Here is a 10,732-nt window from a genome sequence, read left to right on the forward strand (position 1 = left end):
GGCCTTCTCCCTTCCGGAGACCTAGTCCACACGCAGATGGGAAAACTGGTACCAATGACTCTGGCGTCAACGGCCCCCAAGGTGAGGAATTTTCACCTGTCTAGTGGGCTAGGTGGACGGCGGAGGGATTGGCGTCGCTCCAGCCGGCGCCGAAGGGACTGTGGGAGTTTGCGCATGCGCGAAAGTGCCGTCGTGATCTCGCGCATGCGCGGAACCGCTGGTGTGATTCCTCGCATGCACAGACCGGCCATCGTATTTTGGTGCATGCGTGGGGGGGGGGGGGGGGGGGGGGGGGGGTCTCTTCTCCGCGCCAGCCATGGCGGAGCCCTACAGGGGCCGGCGCGGAAGGAAGAAGTGCCCCCACGGAACGGGCCCCGATCGTGGCCCAGACCACCTGGGGGGGCGGGGCTCCTCCCTCCCTCCCCCCCCCCCCCCCCCCCCCCCCCCCCCCCCCCCGACTTATCTGCCACACCAACGTATCTGCCAGGTCCCACCGTGTGGTACCATGCGTAACCCACACCGGCGGGACTGGCCAAAAATGGACGGCCGCTCCATCCATCGTGGCCCGGAGAATCGGTGGGGTGGTGGCGCTGCTAACGGCCCCTGACCGGCGTGGCAGGCATCCCGTCCCCGCCCTAAAAACAGCACCGCGAAGATTTCCTCATCCACAGATGGTATGCAATTCAGGAGTGTGCCGGGATTTTTCCAGCTCTAGGTAAGAGGAAAACACCTTGGTAATTTCCACAGCATGGCTTACCTTCCTTCCTGAAGGTAGTTAACAATGTTGTATTTCCCGCAAATCCTAAGGATGAGTGCTTGGAGACTTGATATGATGAAAAACCTACCAACCTTGAAGACCTTAGCTGGAATACTATTGCGGCAGCAGCTTTTGTCCATTCAATTACTTGTGGCAGTTCTGCCATCAATGGTGGTTCACCCCTGGGTCCTATCAGAGGATACTCTGAGATAGTCCGGAGAGTATTGGCAGCCACTGGAATAATGTTCATCTGTTCAAAACGTTCTTTCCTGCTTTAATGAATGGCATTATCATCCTTTAGAAGGGAAGCACTATCCTGTGAGGAATGGGGATTTTGCCCATTTGACCTTGGTGTATAGGTGACCTTGGCTTCCAAAATCTTACACATGTCGTGGTCAGCATATTGTTGGATCTCTCTGATGTTCAGTACCCACCACATGTTCTTTATCTTCCAACCTTGAGCTGTTGGAACGCTTTTGCCTTGACTTGTGACTTGGGTTATTCTGCTAGGCAATGAGGACGACTCATTTTTGTTGCAGGAAGTCTCATATATTTCAGCATTTTTGTTGAACCTGTCCTGGTGATGGCAATGCTGGAACCCAATTGTCTGGACACAAGAGTCTAGTGCAGTTTACTTTCTAGTTGGATGTGTGAAGATTTTCCAGTTGGTCATGACTGTACTTGGAATTCCTCACTTTTTGGTTAGGCTGCTTTAGAGCGGAGATATTAATCTTCCTCTTGGACTTTTGGATCTTGCGATGTGTTGGTGCGCGGTGGATGATTATCATTGATCAAGCAAGTCAAATGATCTGTCCAGTAAATATCAGTCCCCTGCATACAGACATCACTCAGGTCTTTGACTCAGACAATGACATAACCCAGGAGGTGCCAGTGCTTAAGTCTGAAATGCGTCCATGTGGTTTGTATTTGTCCTTCTGGTGGAAGAGGGTTTGTGTCATAATGAGTCCATGCTGAACACTTTATCAGTAGGAGATCACCATTTGCATTCGCTTTATCCACCTTGTTTTTCCCAGTGTTTTCTCTCGAATCATTGGTGTCACTGCCAATCCTGGTATTAAAGTCCTTCTCAAGGGTGATCTTTTCTTATTTTAGAATGATAGTGAGGACTTCATCAAGTTCAGAATATAACTTTTTCTTAATATCATCTGAGTCAAGGATCGGGACATAAGCGCTGAGGCGAAGATGCAGAATCTCAGAATTATCACAACGCAGACTCTGGAGACTTTCTATACCTTGGCAGCCACCCCTCTCAAAGGGCCACCATTGATGAAAAGATCCAAACCAGATCAGCTGCGTTAGCCCGACCTTCTACAAACTATGGCAGTGAGTGTCTGACAACAAAGGCTCCCGCAAGTCGGATACATTCCGAGTATACAGAACAGTTGCTGTGACTACGCTCCTGTACTGGAGTGAGACCTGGAAAGCATCCCAACAACGCACAAGTGTTAGAGAAATTCTATTAGCAATGCCTCGACTACATCCTCTGGATTCATAGGAGGACTATTGAACACTCGCTCATGCCCGTCTTGAAATCAGCTCCACTTGCATTCGGCCAAAACTGAAGAATCAACTTTGCTGCACTGGGCACTGTCTGGATGGCTGAAAAGTGCCTCCCCCACCAAGTTCAGTTTTCTCAACTCCCCAAAGGCCAGCAATTCCTGGGAGGACAAAGAAAAAGCTTCAAAGACATGATGGAAGCTCTCCTTAAAGAATGGCGGCATTGACACTAATAACTGGGAGGACCTAGCTGACCATCATTCAAAATGGTGATAAGTTATCCATTAAACTGCATTATGCTTTGAGTGACAATTTCTTGAGACAGAGCTTTGACAGACGAGAAAAGGAAGCAAATCCCGCACTCGCCCTCGTGGGTATCCTACCCATATGCTCACAGATCTGCGGGTCAAGAATCAGTCTGGCAGAAACACACAACCCTTAGTAGAAGTCATCCTCGAAACGAGGGACAAACAATAAATAAGCCTCTAGAAGTAAGCCCAGTTCTTTGTTTACCTCTTTGGGCCTGATAAGTTCCATTGCTACTTCTTAGTGATGGTATGTATCTGTACCTTCAAGTCCCTGTTTGCCTACCCCAGGGTTTCCAAAACTGTTCCTGCCATGGAACCACTTTGACTTCCCAAGAGTATTGACCAAACCCCTAAGAAGCGTTCTTATTGGCTCATAACTTCCTGCTCCCCAACATCGAATTTGGGGTGTATCCCATAAATGTGCTGGGAAGCCCCTCTTGTAAGATCCCAGGTAAGGGTTTACCTGGCAATTGCCCAGAAGTGATAACTTCCCCAGTGCAATTGCACTGGGCTGGGAACCACCCAACAAAGCAATTTAAATCCCTTGCTTCAGATCGTTCTGCCAGTTCTGTACTCCTAGTTATTCTGAAAGCATAAGAAGAAAGAAAAGCACTTGTAACTTCAGAGTAACTATTTTAAAGACCAGAACTAGCCCTGCACGGGATTGTCCTGATCACCAATTCTCCACCCCCACCCCCATGTCAGGACCTGCAGCCCCTATATTTCATTTGTCAATGTTAGACACTTACCTTCTCTCTGGCCTTTTTTTCAATGGGACATTTAAAGTCACCTGCTTCACAGCCACTAGTATTCCTTCACTCCAATCCTTTTACACTTCGCCTCTGGAGATTCACTTTGTTGCCTGAATCTCCTCCGGCCTGAGTCAGGAAGGGCAGGCTGGACAGGTACTTGAGAAGTGCTGTGAAGTCACAACGGAATGACAATCCGCTGCTGATTTCAATTCCAAGGAAGTTATGAACCATTATATTGAGTTATTTTTGGGCAACGGGTACAAACATGCATGCAATCCCCCCCCCCCCTCTCTCTCTCATGCCCATCTCTTATACACCCACTCCTTCACATCCCTCCCTCACTCTCCCACACACCCTCTTTCTCTCCCACACACACTCCCTTCAACATCTCTCTCTCTCTCTCTCGTACCCACCCTCTCATTTCTCACTGCCTTGGACCCCTGGTCTTGGACTTCCTTGGCTTCTCCTCCGCCCTGTGGCTGTGGTCTACCTTACTCTGCTGTCTGGTGGCCTTTACTCTCACCCTGACTTGTCCGATAAGAGGCCGGTCTCCGATGCATAGGCTGATTAGTGCGTCCATCAGTCGCCAACAAAGTGAGAAACTGCCCTTGGACAGCTTTTCTCAAGTTTAAAACTGCTGGACTCACCACGGAATCCTTGATGAGGCCCATGGAAGCCCAGGGTTTGGGAAAGGCTGGTCTTGTCCATTTAGACATTTATTGCCCAAGAAATATATGGTCTCCTTATTCCTCCTACAAAATGTACCACCTCACATTTGATCTGCATTGAAGCTCCTTTGCCAATTTTGTGCATATTCTGCAATTTTATTAATGCTGTCCTTTACTTGTTCTAAGGTAGTTCTCTAATTTGTGTACATTTGCATTGATTTTGTTTTTGTCTGACTGACAGTTGGCAATCAAGACTTTTGACAAAAGAAATTTGAAACAAACTGAAACAAAGGATCACAGTGCGCCATCGTTTTTTAATCCCGAAGGTGACCTTGTAACTGAGAAAGAAATGTTAATCGCGGCAAACAATATCAAGACTGATCATCCAGGAAAGAGAGGTGCAGATTTTGCAAACTGTTTACCCAATAAACTGAATGATGTAAACGGCAACGCCGAATTTGTGGGGGAGTTTGGAAAACTTTGCAATCGTTCACAAAATTCACAAGATTTTCAAAGTTAGTGATGCAAAAGTGGGCAGCCACAAAAATATAAATTTTGTTTGGAACCAAAAAAATGTTAGTACACAAGTTGCTTAAACAAAATGCAGCCTCCAAGAAGGTACCTAACCTACATTATGTACACAAAAGGATTGGAATTCTTGGTACCTCCTTCAACCGGAGAACTGATTTGCTAAAACTGAAACCTTGGATAAAAATCCAAGTAAAAAGAACACATCCACTGAGGTCACAAAGGGGAAAGCACTTAAAACCGTACGGATAAATGTATTGCAGTAGCAATATTTTACTTTGCACTTGTATAGGGAAATTGAGCTTGGTCCATGAGCTACTGTGTAGTATTCCAATAGTCCTGCATCATTCTGTATTTTGTTTATGTGTGTGTGTGTATATATGTATGTACGTGAAAAAAAATCACACATGGTTATTGGCAATGTGATTTTAACATTAAAACATCAAAAATGTATTTTTTTAAACTTTTGCCAACTTCTATTAAGCACAGATAAAGCTTGTTTCTGTCGGTGTCTGTATTTTTCAAGAGGACTTTCTATAACAATGTGTGCCTTAAATTTAATTTATAAATGTGCTTCAGGAATGTTACTGTTCAGATAAACAAATAATTATTCAAAAATAAACTTTGGAAAAAACTTTGGATTTTGAAATGTGTTCTCTTTTCTATTCCCCCCCCCCCCCCCCCCCCCCCCCCCCCCCGGCCGCCGCTACTGATCAGGCTTTCAAGATAGTTAAAGACCATGGATGCTGCAAGTCTAACCTGTTTGTAGTAACTCTAGCCTCATAATTTGGGTCCCTTAGATGTAGTATTTGGTGGCACTGTTTTAGCATGTCTGGACATATGCTACTAATCACTTGAATCTCACCACTCTTGAGATGCACAAAGTATATGTAAAGCCGAACTATGGATCTGAATTAGATTGTGGGATGCTTTACATGTATCTCTAATGCGAAAGCCTACACTCTGCAAAATGTGATGAGTATAGAGATGCTCCTAAAAGTTTTCCCAGAGATCACATTTATCCTGTTTATAGAACTGATGATTCTTTGAAGAAATTGATATGACTTCAGCTGGGGAAGTGCTTTGGCATATCAATGGAGTAAAGGAAAGTTATAAAGTGTTTGTAAAAGGAATTATGATGATTTTTGCCCTAGAATTTCCATAAGAATGTTCTGATAAAATTTGGATATTACAGGAATTGGGTTACGGAGATAGGGTGGAAGTGAGGGCTTAAGTGGGTCGGTGCAGACCTGATGGGCCAAACACTCTATGTTCTATGAATCTTTTAGATTTGAAGAAATATAAATGGTAGAAATCAAATTTAATTTTCACAAGCTTCCAATATCCATCAAACAGAAGATTTACTGTATTCAGTCATGACTTAATTTACTGCAAGCTGTTGCCATGTAACCATCTTCAAATACTTATTTTATATATTTTATATATATATAAAATATATCACTAGCCCCAAATAAGGGTGAAGGTTAAATATCACCATGAGTCAAAACAATAAACTCATTGAAACATTGTTTATAAGGGAAATATTAAAAATTTGCATAAACCTTTTAAGTTATGAGAGTTTACAAATTAGGCTAGTTTTCCCCAGAATTTTAAGATAGGGTAGATCGAGATAAACTGTTTCCATTAGTTAGAGATTCTCGAACCAGGGGGGCACAGTGTAAAGATTAAGGCCAGACCGTACAGGAGAGGTGTTAGAAGGCACTTCTTAACACAAAGGATGGTAGAGATTTGGAACTCCCTGTGGTGAACCATGTTCCACTGTTACAGCTGTGTATATATAATATATATATATATTCACTGTTATTGTTTGTTCCATTGTTATTACTGTTGTTGCTTCTGTTGGCTCCGCCCCTCGGGCTTTGTATATAGTTGGCTGATCTGTGGCCTTGCCCCCAGTGCAGCAGGCAGGCACACATCTCAGTGTATTAAAGCCACAATTTAGTTATATAACTCTCTTTGTCTATTATTGATGGTCCATCAATTTAATACACTGAGATATTGCAATCGATGCCACTCTTAAGCCTGACCGACTTGAACTTAACCCGCAGGAAGCCGACGCCACTGCGATCTTCGAGCACTGGCTAAGCTGTTTCGAGGCTTCCCTCGACTCATCGACCAACGCCGTCACCGAGGTGCACAAGCTGCATCGCCTCAACGCCCGGGTGAGCCCCAAAATTTTTCTGCTGATCAAAGACGCGGCCTCATTTGCAGAGGCAATCGCACTGCTAAAAGGAAAGTTCATGAGGGCAGTGAATGAGGTGTTCGCCCGACATTTCCTTGTCTTGAGGCGTCAGTACCCTGGTGAATTACTGGCCGAATTCCTGCGTGACCTGCGAGTACTCGCCCGGAATTGTAACTGCCTGGCAGTTACGGCGGTTCAGCACTCTGAGCTCTTAATCAGGGACGCCTATGTGGCCGGAGTCCAGTCTAATTATATCCAACAACGCTTCACGAAGGGGGTACCCTCGACCTCAAGGACACTGTGTAGCTCTTTGGAAGTAGCGTTCCAGATGGATGCCTTCATGTCCGACCACGCGGCACCCTCGTGGACGACGTCGGAGGCGCGGCCATCACCCGGCCCAGGCGCGTCACAAGACTGTGCCACGCGGCAGCCCGCCAACTCCAGGGGGGCTGTGCTGCTACTTCTGCAGCCAGGGCCAGCACCCCAGACAGCGTTGTCCTGCTCGGAACGTGACCTGCAATGAGTGCGGTAAGAAGGGGCACTTTACCTCAAGCTCCCAGGCACAAAGTCTGCCAGACCCGACCTGAAGCTCACAGGTCCCGCAGCATGGCATCTTACCTGCCGGGACCGTCCCCTTCTGACATGTCATCCACCTCGTGTGGCCAGTCGGGTCGCCACCTTCGACGCCACATGCTACTCATGGAGACCACCATCTTGGGACCACCCCGTTACCACCGACCAGATCAGCCATCTTACGCAGCTCAGCTCCGTCACGCTTGACCAGACCCAGTCCCATCACCTCGAACTCCATGATGACCGTCCGGGTCAATGGGCATGAGATGACCTGTCTGTTTGACTCTGGGAGCACGGGTAGCTTCATTCATCCGGATACAGTAAGGCGCTGCTCCCTTCGGATTTTTTCTGTGTCCCAGACTATCTCCCTAGCTTCCGGATCACACTCCATTCAGGTCCTGGGCTACTGTGTCGCAAACCTTGCATTACAGGGAGTACAGTACGCTAACTTTAAACTCTATGTCCTCCCCCATTTCTGCACTGGCCTGTTACTAGGCCTGGACTTCCAGTGTAACCTCCGAAGCCTGACTTTGAAGTTTAGTGGACCCCTGCCCCCTCTCACCATCTTTAGCCTTGCGACCCTTAAGATCGCCCCTCCCTCGCTCTTCGCTCCCCTCACCCCAGACTGTAAGCCCGTCGCCACCAGGAGCAAACTATACAGTGCCCGGGACAAGGCCTTTATCAGGTCGGAGGTCCAGCGACTCCTGCAGGAAGGGATCATTGAGGCTAGTGAGAGCCCAAGTGGTTGTCGGGACTGGGGAGAAACACCAGATGATCGTCGACTACGAAGCGCTATCAATTGCACTTAAAGACTCGAATCGGTACAAGAGAGGCTTTATTACAGTAAGATGTTTATCCTCCGACTGCAGCTGGTAGAATGGCAGCTCAGGAGAACTCATACATATTTATACGGCTCCCTGTGGGCGGAGCTAACCGGCAGGGGCTACCAACCAACCTGTAATACAGGTACTGCTGTACATCCTCTAATACAGGCGCACACACAATTACACAGTGGTGGATCACCACATTCACCCCCTGTTAAAAATGAGTCCGGCGGGGTTGACGTGGAACTATAGACAGAATCCGTGAATTATTTACAGAGGGGAGGGTGGAACGTGGGTGGGGAGGTGTGTGGGAGTGGGACCGGCACCCGAGGGAGCCAGGTCCCTGAGTGAGACCGTATCCTGGCGGCCGTCGGGGAACTCCACGTAGGCATACTGGAGGTTTGCGTGGAGCAGGCGTACCCTGTCCACCAAGGGGTCCGCTTTGTGGAGTCGGACATGCCTACGCAGTACGACCGGCCCTGGAGCTACGAGCCAAGTCGGGAGCGACACCCCGGATGTAGATTTCCTAGAGAAGGTAAAAACACGTTCATGGGGCGTGTTATTCGTGGCAGTGCATAGTAGAGACCGGATGGAGTGCAGTGCATCAGGGAGGACCTGCTGCCAGCGAGTGGCTGGGAGGTTTCTCGACCTTAGGGCCAGCTGGACGGCCCTCCAAACCGTCCCGTTCTCCCTCTCTACCTGCCCGTTTCCCCCGGGGTTGTAGCTGGTCGTCCTGCTGGAGGCGATACCCCTGCTGAGCAGGAACTGACGCAGCTCATCACTCATGAATGAGGATCCCCTGTCACTGCGGATATAGTCGGGGAAACCGAACAGAGCGAATATGGAATCGAGGGCCTTGATGACGGTGGCAGACGTCATATCCGGGCATGGGATGTCGAATGGGAACCTAGAGAATTCATCGACCACACTGAGGATATACGTGTTGCGGTCGGTGGAGGGGAGGGTCCCTTTGAAATCCACACTGAGGCCTTCAAAGGGGCGGGACGCTTTCACTAGGCGCGCACGGTCAGGCCGGTAGAAGTGCGGCTTGCACTCAGCACAGACCTGTCAGTCTCTGGTGACTGTCCGTACTTCCTCGACGGAGTAGGGCAGATTGCGGGCTCTGACTAGGTGGAAACCGAGTGACCCCCGGATGGCAAAGGCTGTCGTGCAGGGCACGGAGCTGGTCCACTTTTGCGCTGGCACATGTACCTCTGGAGAGGGCGTCTGGGGGCTCGTTGAGCTTGCCGGGGCGATACAAGATCTCATAGGTGGAGAGCTCGATTCTCCACCTCAAGATTTTATCGTTTTTGATCTTGCCCTGCTGCGTGTTGTTAAACATGAAGGCTACCGACCGTTGGTCAGTGAGGAGAGTGAATCTCCTGCCGGCCAGGTAATGCCTCCAGTTCCGCAATGCTTCAACGAGTGCCTGGGCCTCCTTTTCAACAGACGAATGTCGAATTTCGGAGGCATGGACGGTGCAGGAAAAGAATGCCACGGGTCTGCCTGCCTGGTTTAGAGTGGCGGCAAGGTCGACATCTGAAGCGTAGCTCTCTACTTGATAGGGCAGTGACTCGTCCACTGCACGCATCCCGGTCCTGGCTATGTCTGAGCGAATATGGGCGAAGGCATGTTGTGTCTCGGCCGTGAGTGGATATTGAGTAGCCTGTATCAGTGGGCGGGCCTTGTCCGCGTATTGTGGGACCCACTGGGCGTAGTAGAAGAACCCCAGGCAGCGTTTGGGGAAGGGGGAGCTCCATGAGGGGGCGCATGCGGTCGGGACCGGGCCCCAGGAGTCCGTTTTGGACTACGTAGCCAAGGATGGCTAAGCGGTTTGTGCTGAATACGTACTTCTCCTTGTTATAAGTGAGGTTGAGGAGAGATGCTGTGTGGAGAAATTTGGCACGGTTGGCGTCGTGGTCCTGCTGGTCATAGCCGCAGATGGTGACGTTGTCCAGGTACGGAAACGTGGCCCGCAGTCCGCACCGGTCAACCATTCGGTCCATTTTACTTTGGAATACCGAGACCCCGTTAGTGACGCCAAAGGGAACCCTACGAAATTGATAGAAGCGACCGTCCGCCTTGAAGGCAGTGTATGGACGGTCCGATTTACGGATGGGGAGCTGGTGGTAGGCGGATTTAAGGTCAATCATTGAGAAGACCCGATACTGTGCAATCTGATTGACCATATCAGATATGCGAGGGAGGGGGTACGCGTCGAGCTGCGTACACCGATTGATGGTCTGGCTGTAGTCCACGACCATCCTGTGTTTCTCCCCAGTTTTAACCACCACCACCTGGGCTCTCCAGGGGCTGTTGCTGGCCTCGATGATGCCTTCCTGAAGCAGCCGCTGGACTTCGGACCTGATGAAGGTCTTGTCCTGGGTGCTGTACCGTCTGCTCCTGGTGGTGACGGGCTTGCAATCTGCAGTCAGATTGGTAAAGAGGGAGGGAGGGTCAACCTTGAGGGTCATGAGGCCGCAAACAGTGAGTGGGGGTAGGGGACCGCCGAATTTGAGGGTGAGGCTCTGGAGGTTACATTGGAAATCCAGGCCCAATAACAGTGTAGCACAGTGATTGGGGAGAACGTACAGGCGGAAA

The 10,732-nt window shown here is 49.1% G+C and overlaps 1 protein-coding gene across 3 annotated transcripts in view; it reads left to right on the forward strand.

Moving 5' to 3' along the window:
• ankrd27 (ankyrin repeat domain 27 (VPS9 domain)) overlaps positions 1-5,165 on the forward strand; it is a 100,596-nt gene extending 95,431 nt beyond the window's left edge. For all 3 annotated transcript variants that reach the window (XM_038806558.1, XM_038806560.1, XM_038806559.1), the window contains one exon: positions 4,245-5,165. In XM_038806558.1, the coding sequence (XP_038662486.1) occupies positions 4,245-4,523 (279 nt within the window). In that variant the 3' untranslated portion in view covers positions 4,524-5,165. The remainder of the gene's footprint in view (positions 1-4,244) is intronic.
• Positions 5,166-10,732: the final 5,567 nt, after the last annotated feature.

The sequence above is a fragment of the Scyliorhinus canicula genome, chromosome 9, assembly GCF_902713615.1.
Source record: "Scyliorhinus canicula chromosome 9, sScyCan1.1, whole genome shotgun sequence".
NCBI classification, from domain to species: Eukaryota; Metazoa; Chordata; class Chondrichthyes; order Carcharhiniformes; family Scyliorhinidae; genus Scyliorhinus; species Scyliorhinus canicula.